This window comes from Sciurus carolinensis, chromosome 10, assembly GCF_902686445.1.
Source record: "Sciurus carolinensis chromosome 10, mSciCar1.2, whole genome shotgun sequence".
Classification (NCBI taxonomy): domain Eukaryota; kingdom Metazoa; phylum Chordata; class Mammalia; order Rodentia; family Sciuridae; genus Sciurus; species Sciurus carolinensis.
This window is the reverse complement of record NC_062222.1, coordinates 78,906,959-78,931,613: the sequence shown is the minus strand read 5'-3', so window position 1 is coordinate 78,931,613 and position 24,655 is coordinate 78,906,959. Positions and strand designations below refer to the sequence as shown.

Sequence of the window (24,655 nt, the reverse complement as noted above, 5' to 3'; positions counted from 1 at the left end):
AAAAATTTTTTTAAGAAGTTCTTTTATATAACCCAAAAGAATAGGATGTAATAGCACATATTGCTAAGTGCTATGAAGAAAATGAAGCAGAGGTACTGGGTGGTGGAGCACTTGCCTTGCATGTGTGAGGCACTGGCTTTGATCCTTAGCACCACATAAAAGTAAACAAATAAAGGTATATATATGTTTTTTAAAGCAGAATAATAGGGCATAAGGAGAGCAGAGTTGATACTTAGTTCTAAGAAGTCCTCTCTGAAGCAGAAACTTGAATAAAGGAAGGGAGTGAGCCAGTGCAGAACATTCTAGGCAGTGGGAGAAGCAAGTGCAAGGCCCCGAGACCCTTTGGCCCTCCCATGGGTTTGGGTTAGTCAGGAGGCCATCATGCTGGAATGTGTGGGTAAGGAGAAAGTAGAAGTTGGAGTAGTATTGTGATCAAGGCAAGAACTTTGACCCACTTGGGGTGCACGCCTGGTGATAGTATGGCTGTCTTCATGTGAGTTGGGACTCTTGCAGGATCCACGATGTCTTTACAAATTGTTCTTATCCCCACTAAACATACGCTTTCAGAAGCAGGGATGGTGAAGTTAATCAAAATCAATAGCTCAAGGCAGTGGTGGAGGAACTTGTTCCCAGAGGTTAACAATGGGTAATTCCCCAGGGACAGAACACTCCCTGGTAGCAAGGAGGACACCTTTCAAAGGTCTCCTGTGATGCTGCCCACCTGAGGTTTGCTGTCGAAAGGAACTTCCCAGACCCTTGCTCTGGTCTGCGTAATGGTTCTCTGATATTTCTAGACACCATCTATAGTTTGTGATATGTTAGTGATGACATTTTCCCCACTCAGTAGTATTTCAGTCGACCATGAGTTTAGTCATTTTGATTTGTGTGTGTTTTTCTAAGCTAGATTTGAATTGTCCTTTCTGAAAAGTGCAAAAATTCTCTGCAGTTAAAAGGAGAATTAAGCAGTAGCCACTTACTATCTGCATAGATTTGGTGAGCAAAACAGCCCTTATGAGTTCTTCCACTTCCCCTGGAAGTAGTCTCTCCGAGTCTGTTGGAGGAGATAAAAGGAAGCATAGTAGGTCCCTGGAGTAATCTTCAACTGGGCAGTCTCTTCCTTTTATAACAGAACCTCTTCATTTAGAGGTGAATTGGGAAAGGAGTAGGGGAGAATAAATTCTGGTGGTGGCACATGCTGTGCCATGCCGTCAAGGGCCAGATCTGATTTCCCTGAGCTGATCAGCTTGGGAACTGTTTCCTTCCATTCTCCCTTGAATTTATTCCTGTCGTTCCCAAGGCAGCTGCTCCATTCAATGAAATGACTTTTTCTGATAGAGGAAACGGGCTGGCCTCAAATTTGCAGTCTTCTTCCCTAGGCCTCCAGAGTCACTGGGACTACAGGTGTGCGTCCTTGTGCTCAGCATGTAGTCTTCTTTTCATTGAATTTCATTACTAGTTTTGACTCAGAATATGGTCCTTCTAGTTTCTTGACATATTCTCTGGAGACATTCCAACCATAAAACATTATCATACACTTGACCAATAAGACTTATTGGTCAGATTTATTTGTATGAGATCTTGAAATACAATAGCTATTTGAATTTTAATAGTACTTAGATGCTTATTCATTTAAAAATGTGACATCTTAAGCAAGAATTCTTAGTGATTTCTTTTCTTTAGAGAACAATCACAGACGTTTGAAATACGGAGATTGTCGTTTGACTCTTGAACTGCTTATTCCTACCACTGTGCCCTCTCCACCAATACATAGGTCTTTCCTTTTCTTCCCCTTCCCTTCCCTTCCTTTCCTTATTTCTTTTTAATGCTAAATAATATTTCATCACCTGGATATGCCATAGTTCATCTGTTCAAGTCCTTCGCATAAACGAAGCTTCTGTAAACATCCCTGCACATGTTTATGTATGTATTAGTCAGGTTTACATTATTCTAGTGAAATACCTGAGGAAGGCTACTTTATAAGGAAAAGAGATTTTTTTAGTTCACAGTTTCAGAGACTGAAATTCCAAGATTGGGCAGCCTCTTTGGCTCAGCCTCTGGTGAGAGCCTGTCAGTGGATGGGTGCTATGCTGGGAGAACATGTGGGAGGAAGAGATCACATCTTGAAACAAGAAGCCAGGGTTTGGGCTCACTCTTACAACATCCCTCTTCCACCACCACTAGAGCTCCCACTAAAGCTATCTTAGTCCTCTCCCAGGCCAGATCTCCCAGTGTTGTCAGGATCTCCCACGAAGCCCCTTCTCTTAAAAATCCCCTACCGTCTCCAAACATCACCACCCTGGGACAGACTTCCATACACAAACCTTTGGAGAATAACCATATCCAAACGGTAACAGAGTGTGATTGCTGGATGTAAGAGTATGTTTTAGTTTAGTAAGAAACAGCCAAACTGTCTTCCAAAGGGACTGTGCCATTTTCACTTTCCCACCAGCAATGAATGAGAGTTCCTGTTGCTCCATCCTTGCCAGCAGTCGGAGTTGTCAGTGTTCTGGATTTTGGCCATTCTACTGAGTGTATACTTGATATCCTATTGTTTCAATTTGCAATTCCCTAATGACAAATGGTGTGGAGCATCTTTTCTTATGCTTATTTGCCATCTGTGTCTCTTCTTTGGTAAGGTGTCTATTGAGGTCTTTGACCAAGTTTTAAATCAGGTGTTTGTTTTCTTATTGATTTTAAGAGTTCTTTGTTGAAGTGTATCTTAAATTTTTAATTAATAACAAAGCATAAGTTCTTCGTTGAAGTATATCTTAAGTGTATAATTTTGTTTTGAGAAAACTGTGGAGTATGCAGTGCCAGGATTGAGAGTCTTCCCCTCTCTCCCAGCCAGGGTCTGAAATGTACCTGAAGAAGCCTGTAAATGTGAAGGTCTCACCCTCTTAAATGCACAGAGGTTTTGCTCCAGCTTTGGGAAGTCACTCATAGGTGACGGAATCCCAGCCCCAGGGGCCTCCTGTGATTAAGACTCCTTTTAAAGTTTCTTCTCCTTTCCTCTCTCCCTCTCACTCTCTCAAAGTGTTTTTGACTTGAATTTTTCTTTTTCTCTCATTTGGCTTTGTTTAGCTTTCTCACCACAAACAAATTGTCTCTAGTATAATTGAGATTCCAGGAAGATTGCCAGGCTGTCGCTTTCAATTCCTTAAAAAGGAAAGATATTAACTAAAAACATACACATGTACACACCAAGTCTCCCTCATCCCTTCACATGCCTATTTTCTAACTTTTTGCTTTCTTCCAACAGACACAGAATTGCATTCTCTATCACTCTCCCTCTTCCTCTTCTTTCTTTCCCACCCCTCCCATTTTTTGGCACATACAGAATGTCATTTTCAGCATAGCAAGTCACATCAGTTGTGCTGCCTGTGCTCAAAGGCCACATACCTTCCTCTGTGCCCCTAGCAAGACTGGGTGATTAATTAGAGGCACATAGGCTACAGAGTTGGAGAGTTAGTCCTAGTGATGACACAGAGGGAAGCTGAGCAAGGCCCAAATATGGCCCTTCATACCCACCCTTCCAAAACCCAAACATCCTGCCCAGAGCACATTTATAAGCTGGGCCCTGTGCCTGCATGCCTATTAAATCATAACTGCTTAGCGGTGCTGACTGTCTTCTCACTGTTTCTTCCAGCTCCTCGACAAGTGATCTCTCCACCTATGACCATGCTTATCTGAGGCGCAGCCCTGACCAGTGTAGCTCCCAGGGGAGCATGGAGAGCCTGGAGCCCAGTGGGGGATACCCATCTTGCCATCTTCTTTCCCCTGCCAAGTCCACCAGCAGCATTGACCAGCTCGGCAACCTCCATAACAAGAGAGACTCAGCATATAGCTCCTTCTCTACCAGTTCTAGCATCCTAGAGTACCCACCCCCTGGCATCTCTGGCCGTGAGCGTTCAGGCTCCATGGACACTACTACTGCTCGAGGTGGCCTCCTAGAAGGGATGAGGCAGGCAGACATCCGCTACGTCAAGACGGTCTATGATACCCGGAGGGGAGTCTCAGCAGAGTATGAGGTGAACTCTTCAGCCCTGCTTCTTCAAGGTAGGGAGGCCCAAGCATCCGCAAATGGTCAGGGCCATAATAAATGGCATAGTATTCCTCGGGGCAAGGGCACGCCATCCCCATCCTGGAGCCAGCAGTGCCCCAGTCCCTTGGAGACTGCCACTGAAAACCTGCCTCATAAATTGGGTGCACCCCTGCCCCCAACTCGAAGTGACAGTTATGCAGCCTTTCGACACCGTGAGCGGCCCAGTTCCTGGTCTAGCCTTGATCAGAAACGGTTCTGCCAACCTCAGGCAAACACTTCAGGCTCCCTAAAATCATTCATAGAGGAGCCGCTGCATACTGTACTAGAGAGGAGTCCGGAGAACAGCCCCCCAGTGAAGCCTAAGCATAATTATACCCAGAAGGCCCAGCCTGGCCAACCGCTACTGCCAACTGGCATCTACCCTGTACCTTCCCTGGAGCCGCACTTTGCCCAGGTTCCCCAGCCTTCTGTGAGTAATAACGGTATGCTCTACCCTGTACTGGCAAAGGAGAGTGGATACGCTGCTGCTCAGGGAGCTTGCAACAAGATGGATACCTTTGATGAGAATGGGAACCAAAATGGAGCTAGCAGGCCTGGGTTTGCCTTCTTCCAGCCCCTAGAACATGACTCACTGTCCCCGGTGGAGAGGAAATCAGAAACTACAGCCAAGTATGTACCCTACAAAGTTCATTTTTCTTCAGTGCCTGAAAATGAGGAGGATTCCTGCCTGAAGAGACACCTCATACCTCCCCAAGGCAATAGCCCACATCCTAGTGAGAGAAAGAGCTCCCTTGGTGACAAACCATGTCCTAATCTCCACAGCCTCAAATCCCCTCGAACTCAGGTTTGGCAGGTGAGTGAAGACAAGAGATTTTCCAGGTCCCTGGAGCAGCCCTGGGAGGGTGATTTCCAGGAAGACCACAATGCCAACCTCCAGCAGAAAATAGAGATTGAAAGCCTAAGCCAGAGCCTGTCAGGAAACTTTGGCAGGACCAAGACAGGCTTCTCATCTCTCCAGAACATTCCAGAGAGTGTAAGGAGGCAAAGCAGCCTGGAGCTAGAAGGGGAAACCCAGGAGGGTTACCCTGGTGGCCGGCCCACTTGTGTAGTTAACACTAAGGTGGAGGACCCTGGAAGGAAAGCTGTTCCTGACCACAGGGGCCATTTGGACAGGCCAATTTCCTACCCAAGGCCTGAGGGGAGAACCAATACCTCAACCTCTTTCCCCAATTCAGATCCAAGGTATGAAGATCCGCCCACCCCACTACACCAACAGACATCCAGTCTGGGCAGGAGGAGACTTAGCTCTAGCAGCGCCTCCACCCTGCAGGGCTTTCAGTACAGGAAGCCCCACTGCTCTGTGCTGGAGAAAGTTTCCAAAATCGAGCAGCGAGAGCAAGAGAGCTACAGAACCCCGAGTGTGGCGTGTGGCCCCAACTATAGGCCCAGTAGGATGGTCCCAAACTCCGGTACTTCTGGGAATGATCTAGAGGAGACAAAAGGAAGCATCCGTTTCTCCGAATCTGCTGAGCCTCTAGGCAACGGGGAGCAGCACTTCAAAAACGGAGAGCCTAAGTTAGAAGAGGTTTCCTGGCAGTCATGTGGTCAGCAGCTGAAGAGAACTGCGAACGGTGGCACTGGCCCCCTACTCCGAGGCAGTGAGCCCCTGAGGCCAGACACACGCCTGCTCCGGAGCCAGAGCACCTTTCAGCTCTGCAGCGAGGCAGAGAAAGAAGCAATCTGGCCAGACGACAGACCGAGCACGCCCGAGTCGCCCCTACTGGATGCACCCTTCAGCCGCGCCTATAGAAACAGCATCAAGGACGCACAGTCCCGAGTCCTGGGGGCCACTTCCTTTCGACGCCGGGACCTTGAGCTGGGGGCCCCTGCCGCCTCAAGGTCCTGGCGGCCAAGGCCTGCCTCGGCCCACGTGGGGCTGCGGAGCCCAGAGGCACCCACGCCAGCCTCCACCTCTCCGCATACCCCACGGGAGCGGCACAGCATGACCCCGGCAGAGGGCAGCCCAGCCCTGCCTGCACCCACCACGGCTCGAAGAGGGGCGCGTCGGCGCCTGACTCCTGAGCAAAAGAAGCGCTCCTACTCAGAGCCCGAGAAGATGAACGAGGTGGGGATCTCCGAAGAGGCCGAGCCTGCGGCATTGGGCCCACAGAGGAAGGGGCTGCATTTTCCCGAGAGCACTGTTGCCGACAGGCGCCGCGTCTTCGAGCGAGATGGCAAGGCCTGCTCCACACTCAGCCTGTCGGGGCCCGAGCTGAAGCAGTTCCAGCAGAGCGCCCTGGCCGACTACATTCAGCGCAAGACTGGCAAGCGGCCGGCCTCCGCCGCCGGCTACGGGCCCCTGGAGCCCGGGCTGCGGGAGCGCGCCCAGAGTGCCTACCTGCAAGCCGGCCCCACAGCACCCGAAGGCCCCGGCCTGTCCTCCGCCTCCAGCCTGAGCTCGCTGCGGGAGCCAAGTGTGCAGCCCCGCAGGGAAGCCGCCCCGCTGCCAGCGGCCGCAGAGCACCTGCGGGCATCCAGAGACCGCAGCAGCTCCTTTGCTGGTGGACGCCTCCTTGGGGAGCGGCGACATGGGGACCCCCAGGCCCTGAGGGAGCTGCGCAGTGGAGCGAACAGCATATCAAGGGGCACCCAGAGGGTGGACAAGACCCCTGGGGCGTCGTCTTCCTGGGGTGCAGTAGCCGGGAGGGCTGGGAAGTCCATGTCAGCCGAGGATCTGCTGGAGCGTTCAGATGTCCTGGCCGTCCCTGTCCACGTGAGGTCCAGGTCGTCTCCCACGGCAGACAAAAAGCACCAGGTAGGTGCAGCCAGCTGTTAGTGGCCTAAGACTGTCCTTTGGCCTTGGAAGATTTAGTGGGGCAGCCCTAGCCCCTTCCCTCCCTCTTTGATCAGTTTTCTTTTTAAATGCAGAAAAGTAGCATTTGTTTTCATGAAGGTTTTTTCCCTCAGTGCCCTTTCCTGGTTCCTTTTTTGATTCTTATGGATAGATATAGGTATATATAGCTATAGATAAATATCTTGTAGAGTCATATATATGCGTGTGTGTGTGTGTCTGTGAGCTTGTGTATGTATTATATGGTGTGTGTGTGTGTGTATATCCCACATTTTAGGAAGTTGCCTACCTCTCAGTATAGGAATGCATGGTTAGGAAAAGTTAGGAATTAGTTTTTGTGTATGTTTTGCTTTCATTCCTTGGCTTCATGGAATAAAGACTATCTGAATATTTTGAAGATTTTAACTTTGCACCCTCTGTTTCTTTTGCTAGAAATATTAACATTGATAGTCATTGGTTATTGAGTTTCTGGCCCACACCTAAGTGTGTAGCTGACCTTTAACTCTTTTTATGCTTTTCACTTATTATCTCATTTAATCCTCAAGACAGTTCTCTGTCTCCCATCTGCACTCTATCCTAGTAAGATTGGAAAATCAGACTTTCATATCAGAATCTCCTATCAAAGGACTCTCTTAATAAAGGCTCCAAACTGTGCAAAGATTATAAAAGTGTCTTCCTCTGGAAATTCCAAGTACAGCTAGAACCAAAAGCTGGGCATTCAAATTCCCAGGAGTCTGTTAATTTCCACAACTAATTCTTAGCCCATCTCTGGCAGTACTTCTGTTGGAGATCACGTGGCTCCCTTCCCACCTAAGACGTTAGGAGTTCACGTAGAATAATGTCATTGTTCTCTTGTGGAATTGGACAGCTATGAATGTTGTTTTGCCTTTCCCCCTAAATATTTGGTAAACCTGGTCAACTGGGGAATAGTGCTAAAATATAGGTATTGTAGAGAAATGAAGAGAGATACCTTCAAATTCCAATTAATTACCTGTTTTGAAAATCTTTTTAGAAAAACAGCTAAATATAGAACAATATTTAGGAACCCTTTTAATAAAAGAAATGCCATGTTTAAATATATTTAATTTGGGGAATATGAAGCCAAGGGGATAATATTTCAAAACAAAATACTTCTTTCATGCTGCTTTGTGCCAACACATTCTGAAAAATTCTTGAGCTTCCTTTTCTTGTTCTCCTCTCTCCCCAACCCTGACCGTTGTTCTCTGATTAGAGAAATGGCCCATGGCAGAGTTTACTTCTTGATTCCCTTCACCATCTTCTATTTGTAGTCAAAACTAGTTAAAAACAAAATTATGTTTCACCATGTAACTGCTTTATTATTTCAAGATATTATATTCTGATTTTAAAAATCATTACCAATTCTAAGAATTCTACCATTATTAAGCTTTTGTGAAGATTTGTTAGTAATTTTTCATCCTAACTTTAGAGGAAAGTTGAGTGATCCCATAGAGACTATCTTCCTGAGTTAAAATGTGAAGTCTGTTTCTGATGCTGGCTTAGTTTATGACACCCCCAACATACTACTTGCTCTTCTTGCCAGTCAGATGCTAATAGAACAGGATGTTACAGGCTTTTTGTGTGCATATGTGCTGGTGTTTAACCCAGGGCCTCACACATGCTAAGCACATGCTGTACCATTATAAGCTTTTGACCAGGATATAGTGCCTTTTCAACATTCCATTAACAAGGACACTTTCTGTCTCCAGATATAACATCATCATGGAAATCATTTCCTGTGCATATGATAATTGATCATTCTTGGACCTGAAGTAATGACTGTAGAAGGCTGCCATTTTGAACCACTGGTAGCCTGACACCTGCTTAGATATTGGGCAAGACAGGGTTCCTCCGTAGCCAGTTTGGGATCCTTTCCAAAATACGCAGCTACCGTTTTTCTCCCATTTTGATTCCCCTTCATTTGAAGGGTGTACTTTCAGAACAAATAGATATTAGTGATGGAGCTTAAGTGCATATCAGATTCTTGCCTGTTTCCCCTTACTTTCTGTGAAACCTTAGAAAATCTAATCTTTTTAAAGTGAGTGGGCACTGCAGAAAAATACCCAAAATTTCTGCTTCAGAGGCAGAAATTTATACCTCTTCATTGCTTAGATTAAAATACAGCAGAGACAATAAAAAAAAGCCATTTGGAGAAATACGATTCCTGGTGGGAAATTGTTTCCCAATGCTAAAGAAGAAACTTATCTGGTTCACACCAAATTTGGGAAGAACTTCATGTTTAACTGGAGATGGTGTGACAAACATTATTTAATTGCTGAGGAAATTGCTCAGTGGATAGCACCACAATGTTGATATAGACTTGATTCTGTGGGATGCAGCTAGTAAATCCTTTTTAGCTCCTCTCAATAAGCACACATTCAAACTTAGGCATAATTAATGGAAGTGACTTTCAACAAAATGTGAAGTTACTAATAACTAACATGATCGAAATTTTACTATGCAACAATGATTATACTACGTGTTTTATAAATATAAAATTAATGTTCACATCTATGTGAAGAGGTACATACTATTATTATTTTGGCTATAAAAAAGGGAACCAAGGTCCAGAGAGGCTAGAAAATTTGCCCAGAATAGTAGAAAGCAATGTTTAGATCCCATACTGACTGACACCAGTCTTTAAGTCACTCTACCAGACTGTTTCCTTGAATAAAGAAAGGCCAAGATGGGGAGAGGGAGGTTAGAGTAAAACTTAAGTCTTATATCTGAAAATATCAGCTAATGAAAAGATTTCATTTTAACAATTATTAGTTACTATTGCTTACATTTAAATAAGATTTTCATGTGGATTTCTAATTAATTTTAGTAGACCCTTGGAACCAATACCCTAAAGTAGATGAATATTATCATCTTCATATTTTATTAGTCACAAAACATTATAATGTCTTAACTCAAAAAAAAAAAAGTAAGGATTGATATTCAACAGACTTTAGGTTTAGTGTTAAGTGTGCTGAGAACTGGTGAATTTTAAGTCAGTTTTGAGATAATAGAAATCGGATGCTTAACAAGTTGGTATAAATCGTCGATGCCTGGTGTTTCTTCCATAACCATTGCTTTTCCCTATATTTCCCTAACATTTTCTTTATATTTCTTACCAGTTTACAGAAAATCAGGTTGTCTTTGACAATGAACATATGCCAAAGCAAAGCATAAAACACAGCAGGGAGCTGTCCTCCTCGAGCTTCACTAGGTTGGGAAGGCATTTTCTTTCTGTCTAGATGGTTTTTGATAAGGAGTTTAAAGAATTCTCCTGGTAACCTGTTATTGGATCTAACTTCCTTTATTTTATTCATACCCACATAAATATCAATTTAAGCTTGACATTCCAGGGACCAAGTCATATAAATACAGAAGTCATATTCATTCTCATACTGGAATACAAACAATATAATAGAATATGAAAACATATTTAAACTTCACTGCATTAGGAGCTCAGATGGGGCAAAGTAAGTATATTTGTGTCAACAAAGGGAAGAGTGGTGGTGAAAGACTTTAAAAGCACCATAAGTTTTCATGGAGTGCAGGAATTCCCATTCCATATGGTGATATTTGAGTGAGTCGGAACACATGGAATTCATTTTTCTTCAAGGATTCAATTCTGATTGCATCCATGCCAGCCAACATTTAATGTCTTGAAATTTCACAGGAAGATCTTGGACCTGAATCCTTGCTTCTCCATTGATTTAACTGTGAGATATATTCTTCTCCGAGCTGTAATTACACCCCTTCCCATTGTTATAAAGATTAAATTACAAAAGAAACGTCAAGTGTCCTAATATTCCAATCACATAATCAGTGGATTGCAAGATAGTTGGCAAGAGTCTGGCAGAGAGTCTGAGACCCAGTATGGGGTAGTATATCCAGGTGTTTCTGCTGCTTCTACTTACTACCACTTTTGATTCTTTTTATTGCTTATTAGTAGTAATTACACCACTGACCCAGGAGAAACAATGAGAAAGGGAGTAAAAAACCTTTTGGACAGGGTAAATGTTAAAATAAAATTATTAAAATTTAGAATTTTTTTTTAAGAGATTTTATATGGATCTAATGTTTTTAATCCCAATACTGGGGATTGAACCAGGGGCAGTCTACAACAGAACTATACCCCAGCCTTTTTTATTTGAGACAAGGTCTCACTAAGTTGTCAAGACTGACCTAGAACTTGCTCTCTTCCTGCCCCCAGGTAGCTGGGATTACAGGTATGCACCATTGCTCCCAGCTTTCTTTTTCTTTTCTTCTTCTTCTTTTTTTTTTTTTTAATAAAACCTGTGTCCTATTAAGTGATTGAGAGTTGAATGTTTTATTATCAATGCAATATCATCAGCATCGTGGACCAGCTCACACAGGACAGATTTTACACTATCAATTTTACACTATTGACCCTTTAGGACACCAGGATATAGTCTTAAGTATATATGGGCCTGTCTCTTCCTTCCTTCTGCCTCTCCCTTCCCTCCCTCCCTCTCTCCCTTTCTCCCTTCCTTCCCTTCCTTCCCTCCCTCCCTCCCTCCTTTTCTTCTTTTGTTGGTCCTATCTACTCTTAAAAACAAAAACTACCCCCTGAAAAGTCCCAGAGTTAATGATATCACTTAGCATGAGATTTTTCTCACTTAGCATGAGATTTTTCTCAGAGAATTTACTGCAACCTAATTACAAACCAGATTCATATCATCTCTAACCATTATTTGGAACATTTGAAATTTTTGCAAAATTCAATTACTATCCTTATCCCATTGTCTCCCATATTTCCCTAAAATGCTTGACCCATTGAACTCATTGTCATTATCATCATCATGTTTCAAGTATTGCAGTTGTTTTAACTCAGGAGGCAATTGTAATTATATGTCTTTTACTTGGGAAGCATCCTTGTTAGGAAGGGCACCTGGTGAGACAGACCAAAATGCAAATTCCGTCACTTTTGTCTGTGGGCCCATTTCCTCATCAATGCACTGGGATTAATAATACCTCCCAGGGCTTTGAGCACTAACTGAGAAAGTATGTCAGAGTGTTGTCATGGTGCCTGACAATGGTAGATCTACAGTAAGTAAGTTTTCCTTCTCCTTTCTGCCTCTATTCCTTTGGTAAATTTAAATGTCTGTTTATTGGTAATAATCCTGTGCCTTTCCTGTGTTTCAAGGATGTTATCCTGGGCCAAGACAGTGGCTTTGGTTTTGTGAAGGATCCATGTTACTTAGCTGGCCCTGGATCTAGGTATGTATGAGTAACTATGATGCCCTTGGCTATGAATGCTGCTGACGTTTAACAGCTCCTTTCAAGAAAAATTGAATGTGATATTGTGATGTTGCCTAGTGTTGTGTGCTGCCTTTTCAATTTGTCTAGGCCACAGGGACTTTTTTACTTTGGGTTACAAATAACTTTTTCTAAAAACAGCCCTTGTTCAAAGTGGGGTTTGAATGTGTGCTGTTGAGGAAATGCCTGACTTCTAACAGGTTTGGCATCAGAATAACTAATGGAGATGCTCCTCTCAAGCACATCCCATGACTCTCATTCATGGGGCCTCTCCTGTGTGGCACAGTTGTGTGTAGAGGATCAAGTCTGGTAACTAAGGAAAGAATGGGCAGTTCATGAACAGCTTCATAGAGCAGGACAAACTCACAGGAGGCACCTGAACTAATAAACTCAAAATCATAATCTTTAGATATGAAGCTAGAAGGTAACAAGCAAGTCACTTAAAAAAAGTTTACCTTCAAGATCATATCTCCTAAATAGAAAGATATGAATGTAGTAGGAATTTCCAGAGATTTTCCCTGAAACACATGTCTTATGTATAGTTTTAGTGCACCATCATAGAACTGTGTGCTACAATTATTACTAATGATAATAATCTTAAACTATCTCAACCCTTTCCGTGTTTTTTCAAATCAGTTTCTTCATTTTTCTTAATTTAGTTATTTCCCTCTCTCCAATAACTCAATATTGTCACAGAGAAGCAGCCAATGTGACCAGGAAATGGGAATTGGTACCTACTGTAAAGCCAAGAGCATCTTTTCTCAGTATGTGCCTTTGCTCTGATAGCTGTGTTGAAAGGGAAGAAGGAGTTCAAGGTGAGGTTGAGGCTTTTGATTAGTTTTGGTACATTAATTAAAAGCTGGATACAAGGAAAACTAACAGGGGAACAGGGGCACTGCTAAAGGAGAACTGGTTTAAAGTCAAAGGTGGAACTAAACAACAAAAAAATCAAGTAACCCACCGGGCACGGTGGTGCACACCTGTAATCCCAGTGGCTCAGGAGGGAGATCGAGAGTTCAAAGCCAGCCTCAGCAACTTAGCAAGATAGTAAGCAACTTAGTGAGACCCTGCCTCAAAATAAAAAATAAAAAGGTCTGGGGATGTGGCTCAGTAATAAAGCACCCCTGGGTTCAATCCTTGGTACCAAAGGAAAAGAAAAGAAAAGAAAAAATAACCCTATTTAAAAGTGGGCAGAGAACTTGAACAGACCAAATTTTCTTCAAAGATGTTATACAAATGGCCAACAAGCATATAAAAAGATGCTCAGCATCACTAATCATCCTAGAAATGCAAATCAAAACCATGAACTGTCACCTCACACCCATTAGGATGGCTACTATCAAAAAAAAAAAATGTTCCCAAGGATGTGGAGAAATTGGAATCCTAGCACACTATTCAGGTACTATTTTACATTAGTGCAACAGTAGGGAAAATGGTATGGAGATTTCTGGAGACTTTGAAATATAATTAGTACATAATCCAACAATGCCTTTCTCTCCTGGGTATGTGCCCAAAAAATTAAAAGTGGGCTTTCAGAGAGATCACACACCCATGGTTTGTAGCAGCACCCTTCATTGATCTCAGTAGAAATAACTCAAGTGTCCATTTATGGGTGGATTTATAAACAAAATATGGTAAACAGACGCTGGAGTAGTCTTCAATCTCGGGAAGGAAATTCTGTCGAATGCTACAGCTTGGGTGAACCTTGAAGATGCCATACAAAGTGAAATAAGCCAGTCCTAAAAACACAGAAACAGAAAACAGAACGATGATTACTGGGAGCAGCAGAAGAGAAGGATGGGAAGCTGTTTAATTGGTATAGTTTCAGATTTGAAAGATATGAAAGTTCTGGAGCTCTGATTCACAACAATGTGAACTTGTTTTTTCTTTACATGTGGTAGGCAAGCACTGTCGGCTCATGAACATATTTAACACTACTGAACTTAAAAATGCCAAAGTTGTAATTTTATATTGTGATTTTTCCATAGTGAAAAAAAGTCTTTTTTTAAATGTGAAAATCTTGCTCTCAAAATTCATATTCATGAATATTAGGATTCATGGATATGGATCAAGAGACTTTATCTAAGCCCCTTCACACCCTATTTTAAAAGGATCTTGAGCATAATCTTTTTTTAACCCTAAAATTTATTCCTGAGAAACACAGAACAATTATCATGAAGAAGCATGCATGTAACTGAAATGTTATCTTCAGAAACACAACTGCATGGGGCTGGGGAGATAGCTCAGTTGGTAGAGTGCTTGCATCGCAAGTACAAGGCCCTGGGTTCAATCCCCAGCGCCACAAAGAAAAAGAAAAAAGAAACACAACTGTAATCCGGGCACAACAGCACACACCTATAATCCCAGCTGCTTAGGAGAGTGACAAGTTGGAGGCCAGCCTTGGCAACTTATAAATAAAAGTAAAAAGTGCTGGGTGTGCAGCTCAGTAGTAGAGTATTTACCTAGCATGTGTGAGGCCCAGGGTTCAGTCCTCAGTACCACAAAAATAAATAAACAAAATAGAACTTTAGTGTGGTTCACAAAAACTAGGCTCAAACATAAACTAAAAACAAAGTTTATTAGACTGGACCTTTAAAGGATAAGTGCTATGTTATGTGAAGAGCAGAACAGCCCATCTTAGATGTAGAGGGGTTCCTGATAAACTCTTCTTGAAGGGGTCTGTGATGGGAAGGGAGGGGTTGCATCTGAGAGAGAGATGGACCCTTTACTCAACCATGCATCTACAACAAAGAAAAAAAAGGCATGAGAAGAGCTAATTTGGTCTTTGTGGTCTTTCCCTTCCATATGCTGCATTATGCTCGCCTGACACTTACATGGTTTTGTGACTGACCCGGTACTACTGCTCTGATGTAGGACCAAGTCGTGGCTCCTCAGAGGAGTCAAATCTGTGAAATGAAAAGTGCCATCTGCTCTCCAGATTTCCTTGCAGAGCCAGTCAGGGAACTACAGATATGGAATTCACAAATGATGGATGTGCTGGAGATTTCTTTTTTACTCACATTAACTTGTGCATCACAGTTAATGACAGTCTGCAGTGCTGCGGACTCCATTTTGTCTCTTCCTTCATACACAGTAATGAAAGCATTGGGAATTATTGGATTTTCTGCAGTAGCTAGAAGACAGTTGTTTTAATCACCATGCACCACGCTTGCTTATTGTCAGTTTCTTTTTCCACAGGTAATGCCTAGTAGCTTCTTAGGTGAGACTCTCCTCTCCTTTTTATTTTTCACCTTAGGAAATGAAAACACTAGGAGATTCAGGGACACTTTTAAATAAAACCTTCAAGTCCAGCAGCCATGCAAGCAGACCTCTTCTTTGGGATCAGGCTGGGAGAGAAGGAGGCAGCAACCTTTTTTCCCCAGCTCCAGCAGCTGCTTCTCAAAGTAGTCCTACAAGGAGCTGAAGAAATGTACCCCTTACTTCTTTTTATGTCCTGCAGCCTGGGCTCCGAGGCCACCTTATGTGTGTATGTGTGCAGGAAGCGGGGTGGTGAGGAAGGGCTAATAAAAGGAGATGCCCTGAATGCAGGCAGTTCCACACATGCTCCTGTCGGGGCTTAAGCCTGTCTGGTACTTTAACTTGGTTCTGTTTATAAGCAGCCATAGGAAGATGGAGGCAGCTTTGGGGGGGGGTGGTGGGGAGAGTCCTCATTAAATTTATTTCTTGTCTATATAATGAATCTTGGGCTCCCTGTTTACCCCTTTCTTCAGAGCTGTAACCCTCATGTCTACCCTGTTGCAGGTCACTCAGTTGTTCAGAAAGAGGCCGGGAAGCGATGCCATTGTTCATTCACCATCCTACCCCTCGTTGGGCTGGCTCAGGTGGCAAAGCAACTGGTGGTTCCTCAGTTGCTAGTGAGTGTCCTGGAGCCCTAGACCATCCAAGGCAAGCCAGCAGAATGTCTTGCCCCAGGCCACTACCAACAGGAACTCAAGGGCATCTCACAGATGCCAGACCTGCACCCCCGACCCCGCTCAGCTCCCCTCTGCCTTCATCTGTTCCCTCTAGCTGTTGCTCACAGCTTGCCACTGAGCAGCAGACCGCAAGGGATGGTCAGGCAGGTCGACAGCCTCTTTCTCCCTATGTCCCTGTGGTCACCCACAGAAGCAATGGTCACCCCCTGACCCAGCCTCCCAGTCCAAGAAGCTGTGAGTTCAGCATCCCAGAGCATGGGGTAGAAGAAGGAGCATGGAAGAGGGTCTCACTGCCTCAGCGGCCACCACCTTCCCGAGTGAAATGGGCCCACACCGTCAGAGAGGACGGCCTTCCCGAGGAAGCCTCCTCTCCTGAGTTTGCAAAGCTGAAGCTCTATAAAAAACAGCCTAGTCTTTCAAGTTCATGCAGCACTTCTGACCCAGACACTCCAGGAAGGATCTCCCTCCGAATATCCGAGTCAGTCCTGCAGGCCTCCCCACCGCCTCGGGAGGACTATGATGATGAAGTGTTTGTGAAGGACTTGCACCCCAAGGCCACCTCTAGCCCTACATCTGAAGCTCTTCCCCCACCCCCACCCCCTCCTCTGAGCCAGGAAACCCCAGTGAAAATCTCGGATGACTTCCCTCCACCTCCTCCCCAAGCTGTGCACGAGGCGGCGCTGGACAGCCAGGCTCGAGAGAGTTCTAGCAGCAGGTGAGAGTGGCCTCTGGGTAGGGCAAACCTTTGGCTGAGGAGGAAGAGGGTTTCCCTCAGTAACGGGAGATTTTCATGTCCAGGCTTTGCAGATCCTTCTGTTGGCCACAGGAGAGCCTTGGGATGGAGATATTTTTATATAAACTCAGCTCATGAGCTGGCAGGACTGCCTTATTTGTTGTCCTTGGGTGGTAGTTATGCTGTTCTTTATTGGATACCAAGGAATGAGTGGTGAAAATGAAAGCCAGAACCCAAGTGGCACATTCCACTTCCATGGGTGTCATAGGTTAAAGGGGTTCAAATGAATTCTATCCCCCTTCCCTGGCTGAGTTCTGAATCAGTTAAATAAGACAAATTAGAAAGGTGTATAGGAGACAGAAATACCACTTTTATTACAGATAGAGTGAACACTGAACAATGTGGCATCTGTTTGGGGGGGTCTCCTGATACTTAACCCCAAAACTAAGCAGGCTTACCTACCATGCTAGACACATACACAGTGTGGAGGCAGCCTCTGTCTAGAGATACCCCCATGTCCACAGAAAGGAATATAGAATAGAGCTAAGCTGAGTACGGTGGTGCATACCTGTAATCCCAACAACTCTGGAGACTGAGGCAAAAGGATCCTAAGTTCAAGACCAGCCTTAGCAGCTTAGTGAGACCCTAAGGGGATATGGCTCAGCGGTTAAGCACCCTCTGGATTCAATCCCTGGTACCAAAAATAAAAAACAAAAAGAATAGATCTTAAGGTCACTCAGTGGTGCTGAGGTAAAACCTCCTCTTGGAAGCCAGAAGAGGGAAGAAGCATTTCCCAATACATAGACCCTCGGACAAGTAACCTCTCCGAACCCCAAAATAAAACAAACAAAGCGACGTAGCATTCTCTGAACACTAGAAATTACTTACCACTACTACCTTCTCTTATCTCAGCCTTTTAGAAAGCTCTGGAATCTAATAGCAACATTGGCCCAACACTGAATTCCTACTGAATCCACCTCCTTTAGGAGATGGTAGCCTTTCTGGAATCAAGTGCTATTCTCAGGAAAAGGTCCTTTAGAATCCCGGGGTTGGAGGGAGGGTAACCTCAGAAATATGACACTTCACCCCACTCCTGATAGGAAGCTACAGCTCTGAGGTGGAAAACTTCTTCCTCGCCCTTCCTTCAAACTCTGTTGACTCTTACCACTTTTTTTTTTTTTTTCATATCCTTGTAGTGCCAGCAAATTTTCTAAGGTGACAGCTACAAGGGAAAGACGCATGCCTGATACACCTCATCTGGTAGGTGGTCAGATATTGGCTTCCAGACCACAAACTTCTATCAGAGGTACAGATGCCAACAAGTCCAACCCTCCCTCCATCATGAGTCTTCAACCTCAGTTTGCTGGATCTCTTAGCAAGGAGCCAAGCCCGGGGCAGCCACCTCCCAGCCGAACCCAAAGCCTCATCCATGAACCAGTCAGTGTAACTCAGGGTTTAGAAAAGAAAGGCAGTGCTGATCCTCAGAAGACCTCAGAAGACATAAGAACTGAGGCTCTGGCCAAGGAAATTATCCACCAAGACAAATCTCTGGCAGACATTTTGGATCCAGACTCCAGACTGAAGACAACTATGGACCTGATGGAAGGTTTGTTTCCCCAAGATGTTAACTTACTGAAGGAAAACAGCATAAAGAGGAAAGCTCTGCAAAGAACTGTCAGCTGCCCAGGATGTGAAGGCAAGAGGTAAGTCCCTGGAAATGGCCCAGAGAGACAATCTTCTTATGTGGGGTGATTAATGTAGCAATGCTTATCTGATGTTTTACTACTTCCATAGATCCTTAACACATTCCATCTCAGAACCCTAATGTTCCATCTCAGCCTTAGGGATGTGTGATTCTGAGGATTCAGATGTGGGACAGATGTTCAACAATAACATGAATGATAGCAATAGTAAAAATTATCATTAAACCCATATGTCAAGCTCGTATTAATTTCTTTATGTAAACATTATCTCATTTAATCTTCACAAGAACCCTCTGAAGAAGCTGCCAATTTTATTTCTGATTCACAAATGAGGAAATTGAAGCATCGAGGAATAAAAACCATTCTCCACCAAGGCCCTAGACCATGTCCCTGGTCCCTAGGATGGTCCCTGGACTTGAACTCAGCCCTTAGCAGTGACACAATGCCCCTAACAGCAAATGTGCAGTTGCCCATTCTCTATCAGAGTTGCCCTTGCAGAGAAGCCCCTTGGACTCAGTTCTGTGAAAGAATCAAGTGTAGACATGACTGAGGACCCCAAAACTGAGGTTGAATGTGGTCTTTCCCCCCAAAAATGTGTGAGCCTAGAGAAATAGATCCATTGTTCAGAATGTTCAGATCCACCGAACATTCACCTTTGAGGCATTAGGGTGAGTATCTGCTCAAATCCTGAAAATCAAGAAAGGTCCAGGTAGGGCTCACTCTTCTGGATTTGCTCAACCCCTTTAGCCTCTGCTCCTCCATCTCCCTGAGGCACATGTTGACTGGTCTAGCATGTGTCCTTGCCACAGTGAAAGAACAGTCTGTATTTCTTATTCTTTTGATTTCTCCTGGATATTTTCTTACATGTGTGATTTCCTTAAAGGACTACTATGAGAACAGTTTAGAGTGGTTTTTATTTTCTTTTTAATTTTCAGTGAAAACTATGTGGATCAATAGACTGAGACTCAGCAGCTAGCAGCTTCCAGACTAAATAAAAACAGAGCATTTCATCACAATTTGGGCTTGCATTTTAGAAATTTCTAGCTGATCCTAACTAAATTACTAATAGGAACACCATGTTTTGTGTTTTAGGGGACGGAGAGAGGAAAGAGCTGTGTAGTACTTATAAGCTGTTTTGTTATCAAAGGCTCTCCTGATTCAAGGTCTTATGGTCACTGGCCCATCCTCTTCTTTTTGACACATGGGTTCAGAGCCTGAGGTGAGGTGACTTATCCAGGCTCATGTGTTCAGCAGACATTACCGAGCACCTGCAACCAGTGCAATCCAATGAATGTTTGGGGGCCCCAAAGATGAGCTTTTGTGAGTGTACCAGGAAGTTCACTACATGTGGTTGTAGTCTGTTCGTTCTGTTGTCTGACTACTCACTGTAAAAAGACCAAAGTAATTTAGAAATACACTCTTAGGAAGATTTTGCCATCAAGAATGCGTGTCTCAGTCTATTTAAAAGTGAAATGGTCTTATAGCATTTGCAATCCTGAGACCTCTGGAGGTTTCAAAAGGATGGCATACGCCATCTTCTGGTGAAAATGAGCATCGTCCTGTCGTGAGTTTTAATCAGATGTCTAAGAAGCCCACGTGTGACACATGGATACTCTGATAAAAGTTTTTTAAAAAATATGATCAGAAGATCTTTGTCCTACTTTTTAATCAACTGGATTAGAGGTAGATGAATTGCTTAGAGGGTAGTCATCAAGTAGGGAACCAGTAAATATTACTTCTTTTTGTAGTTCTTTATTCCAAAGTAGAATAATGCTAAATGTTAAATAATTTCATGAGATGAAGTAGTTAAAATTCCTCTTCCAAGAGAACCTAACTCACAGAGTCGTTTATTAGGTGAGTAGGATCTGAACTCTCGAAAGGCAATTTGATTACAGCAAAACTTTGACGCACTAGAAACCGGGTCTCTCAGTTCCCAGTTTTTTCTACAATATTAAAGCCACCAACCCCCTACTGCCCCATTGTATAATTAATGAGTAGATTTTACATTCTGTATTATTTCAGTGTGGATTGATAAGCTCCAGATTCTCCTCTTTTAAGAGGAAATCTTGTAAGTGTTTAAGCAGCAGTACAGTGGGCATTAGAAAGGTCATGGGTAACAAAGGAAGAGTAGGAGATAACTAACCTAAAACTCAGGACTTGTGCAGCACCTTGAAAATACTTCCACAGCAATCAAACCATGGCTGTGCATTGTCTTTCTATGAATTAGGCAGCATCTTTCTTATATTTATTATTAAAAGGAAAAACATGCAAAGAGGTAAAATGACTGGGCAGAGGGGCCTGGCAAGGCCATAGCCCTGACTCCCACTCCATCCCCAGTATGGCCTGTCATGGTTTTTCCATCCTGGCTTCGCCAGGCTTGAGCCTTGTACACAGTAGTCATGCTTTAGTAAACACTACTTATTTATCCTGATATCTGGGGAGGAACTTAAATAGAATTTCTCACACATTTCAGAAGAAACAGACCATTTTTGGTGAAATGAAGTTCCTGGTATATGCTATTATGGCTGTACTTTGTGTTCTTTATGGTCCAGGAATGACGACAAGGACATGGTGGGCACGCTGGTCAACTGCTCTGCCTACTACAGTGTGTCTGCTGCCAAGGCTGAACTTCTGAACAAAATCAAAGATATGCCAGAAGAGGTGACTGAGGAAGAGGAGCAGATGGATGTCAATGAAAAAAAGGTAAATAAAGAATGGGCTTACCCTTATTCTTCTTCCCCCAGAAAGATAGTCAAGGTCCTTATAATTAGCAGGGCTACTGGCCCCTAAGGCAGGAAGGCAAGGAATCTGTCATATCACCAAATTTTGCAGACACCACCATTAGACTTTGGATTTGCATGGCACTTGAACCAATTTTTTTGCAGCTTTCCTGCAGGTAGGCATGGCAGGTCATTTTCATTTTAACACATGGCAAGAGTGATGCTTAGAGATGCTTTAAAATTTCGGAAGTAGACTGGGACCTCAGTCTCCAGGCTCCTAGACCAGCACAGGGATCTCAGCAGCTGATCAGTCAATGGTCTGAATAATTTTCATTTTATATTTTATGATCAAAAAGATAACTAGAAACTCTGGAAAGTTTGTTTAGAAAAAGAGAAGCCAATTGTTGAAAGACGGTTCTGAGAAAAAGTAACATTAACCTTTATATATTTTCAACTCTGCAATACCTTAATGAAGAATTCAGAAGTGCAGGATTGGAATGTAGTTGTTAGCATTTGTTACTCCTACAGAAATTTTAAATGTCAGACATTTTTAAAATGACCGTGCCGTTGCTTTGGTCTTCCCACCTGCCGTGGAGATCTCAGTTGGGCGGTGTCTGCAGGGAAGGGAGTTGTTGCCATTCCACTTTGCCTGTAGCCCCAGAGAGGCTGCCTTCCACTGGACCTGCTGCTCGCCTCACACCTCAGTCCTGCATACTGCAAAAGGACACTCAGAGCTTGCTTCTTTGGAGCATGGCATTCAGTTGCCCTCATTTCAGGAGAAACTCTTATTTTATTTCATTTATTCCACAATATGTGTCCCAAGCCCTCTTGGTAATCTTGGAATGAAACCACAGGATATGGACTCGAGGGCAGGAGGGATTTAAGCACCTCTGTCCGTGTATTCTTCTTCCGCCTACTTCTCCAGCCCTGTGGGCTTGAGGCCGGGCATGCAGACCTCGTGGTTCGCCTGGCTCAGTACCTGCTTCACTGCTTATCTCCTGCTATCTCCTCTTGGCAGTGCAGAGCACCCCCATTTTATGGATCCTGTGGTTGGAAAAAAAGACCACTTTGCTCTCTTGGTCTGTGTTTATCCCAAAGAAGAAGCTATATAAACACCATGAGATGTAGCAGGTTGCCATAACGTCTTCAGCTGAACACTTTACAGAGATTTTTTTGTCTTATTTTCTACATGGAGACATACCTATAATGCAGTAATAGTGTGGCAAATTACTCGTTGCTTTTTCTCCCCATCTTACTTTTGTTTTAGCTGATTTTCATCACTTTATTATCACCCTCTCACTCTGAGTATTATGTGACAAAAGGTATTTTTAGACTAAGAAAATGAAAAAATACAGTATTAATTCATCCTCACAGGAAACAAGTAATAACACACTATGTTTCAGGTATGAACTGTGTTTTTTATTTATTTTTACTTATTTATTTTTTACATAGTGCTCCATTGTATTCATAATTTATTTTAAATTCCACTGATGCATACATTGGGATATTTTACACTAAAATAGAATTAAAGAACTTGAGTATTGGGGTCACACAACTCATAGATAGTAGAATGAGATTTTAACCTTAAGTCTGTTTGACCCCAAAACCTGCTAAAAACTGCTCTAAAGTCAGCTACCTCTAAACCTCACAGCCCTGGGAACTGAGTTAAAATGGAGATGTCTGAGTATAATTAGCCAAACCCCGAGTCTAAACTTAAAACCAGTTAAATCCCATTTTAAACCAAAATTATTAGGACAGCAGTATCAGCCATTTGAGGCCTGAGGAGCTTTAAGTCATTTGCAGTGCCTTAAAATGCAGCAGCAGGCTTCAGAAGACAAAAGCCCACTCCCAGGGCACAAAGGGGCACCAGGGAGAGACCATCTCCCAAACAGGCCCCTAACCAGGACTTACACTTAGCATGCGCAAAATGCATGCTTGCCGAATGACATTATAAAGGGCAGAACCCTGGAGTTGGATTTTACCAAGAACACCACCAAAAGTGCACTGTGAAAGATCATGGGACTAGAACACAGGTAAAATATTTGGGATTTAATAAAGTTAAGCAAGTAGCTTGACTTTTTTTGACCCTTAGCTTTCCTTATAAAACAGTGGTGGCAATTCCTCACTTGTTGTTTATGGGAACAAATTAACTAACAGATTAACGTGCCATTTAAGCTCTAAGGTGCAAGACTGCTGCTGCTCCTATCCTGTTCTCAGCTGGGAGATTCTTTTTTTTTTTTTTTTTTTTTTTTTTTTCCAGTTGTAGAGGGACACAAAACCTTTATTTTATTTATTTTTATGTGGTGCTGAGGATCAAACCCAGTGCCTCACATGCCCTAGGCAAACTCTGTACCACCGAACTATACCCCAGCCCAGCAGGGAGATTCTTAAGGTGATGCCATCTAAAGATGCCTTGTTGACATGGCTGGTGTTTTAATAAGCTGGTGTTTTGTTACTAACAGGGCTGGACAGTTCTTAGTCTTCCTAAACCAGCTACTTATGAGAAAAAGTACCTCACAGTTATTGTTCCTCTTCACCCATAGCACCAGGAAGATAGAAACTTGCTCTTTGGGTTGATCTGGCCTCACAGGGAGGGAAGAAAGATAAGAATAAGATATTTAGTTAAGGAGGGTCCTGACAACCATCAGAGGACTTTTGGTTTCTTCTTCCTTCAGTGATGGAGCCTTTGGACTGGTGCAGTATTATGGGTCTTCTGACGGATATATGTGCTGTTCTAGGGAAGCCCAGAGAAACAGGAACTAATCCAGAGAGTGGAGTCAAGGAGGGCTACTCGCAGAAAGTAAAACCTGAGCTCAGTGTTAAGGAATGTGTCAGAGTGGGTCAGGACAAGAGAAAGGGGTCATTTAAGACAAAGGGAAAAAAGTATGGAGGAAACTCCAGAGAGATTTTTCAAGAAAGCACAGAGAACATGCAGATCGTGAAGAAAAGATACTTCAAGTAGTATGGAAAAATAAGAGCCCACAAAAATGGTAGATGATGAGACCCGAAGGATCCACAGGGCCAGAATGTCATGGAGCTCACACACAGGGCTTTTGTAAATTGCTGAAGTTCAGATTTTATCATGTGGCAGTGGAGAACTCTGATGGTTTGTGTTTGTTTTAATGAACTACAAATATATAAACGTGTAATAGAATTTCCATTAGTGTCACTTAACATCAGATTTGGAAACAAAAAATATGAGCTTTAAATAATGTTGGTATTGAAGGAATCTATTAATGTGTTCAGGATAAAGTTCAAAATGCAATTTTCTTCCTGACATACAACAAGCTTTTCCTAATAATGGCCTAAAAATTGATGCTTGGTCAGTATTCATTCCCACAAATTGTTATGTGGCAGAATATAGCCTTCTACTTTTGCAAAA

The 24,655-nt window shown here is 43.3% G+C and overlaps 1 protein-coding gene across 3 annotated transcripts in view; it reads left to right on the top strand.

The window, feature by feature from the left end:
- Shroom3 (shroom family member 3) overlaps positions 1–24,655 on the top strand; it is a 172,088-nt gene that overhangs the window by 138,454 nt on the left and 8,979 nt on the right. For all 3 annotated transcript variants that reach the window (XM_047566174.1, XM_047566173.1, XM_047566175.1), the window contains exons 4-8: positions 3,647–6,857; positions 12,070–12,143; positions 15,945–16,832; positions 18,047–18,553; positions 21,106–21,256. In XM_047566174.1, the coding sequence (XP_047422130.1) occupies positions 3,647–6,857; positions 12,070–12,143; positions 15,945–16,832; positions 18,047–18,553; positions 21,106–21,256 (4,831 nt within the window). The remainder of the gene's footprint in view (positions 1–3,646; positions 6,858–12,069; positions 12,144–15,944; positions 16,833–18,046; positions 18,554–21,105; positions 21,257–24,655) is intronic.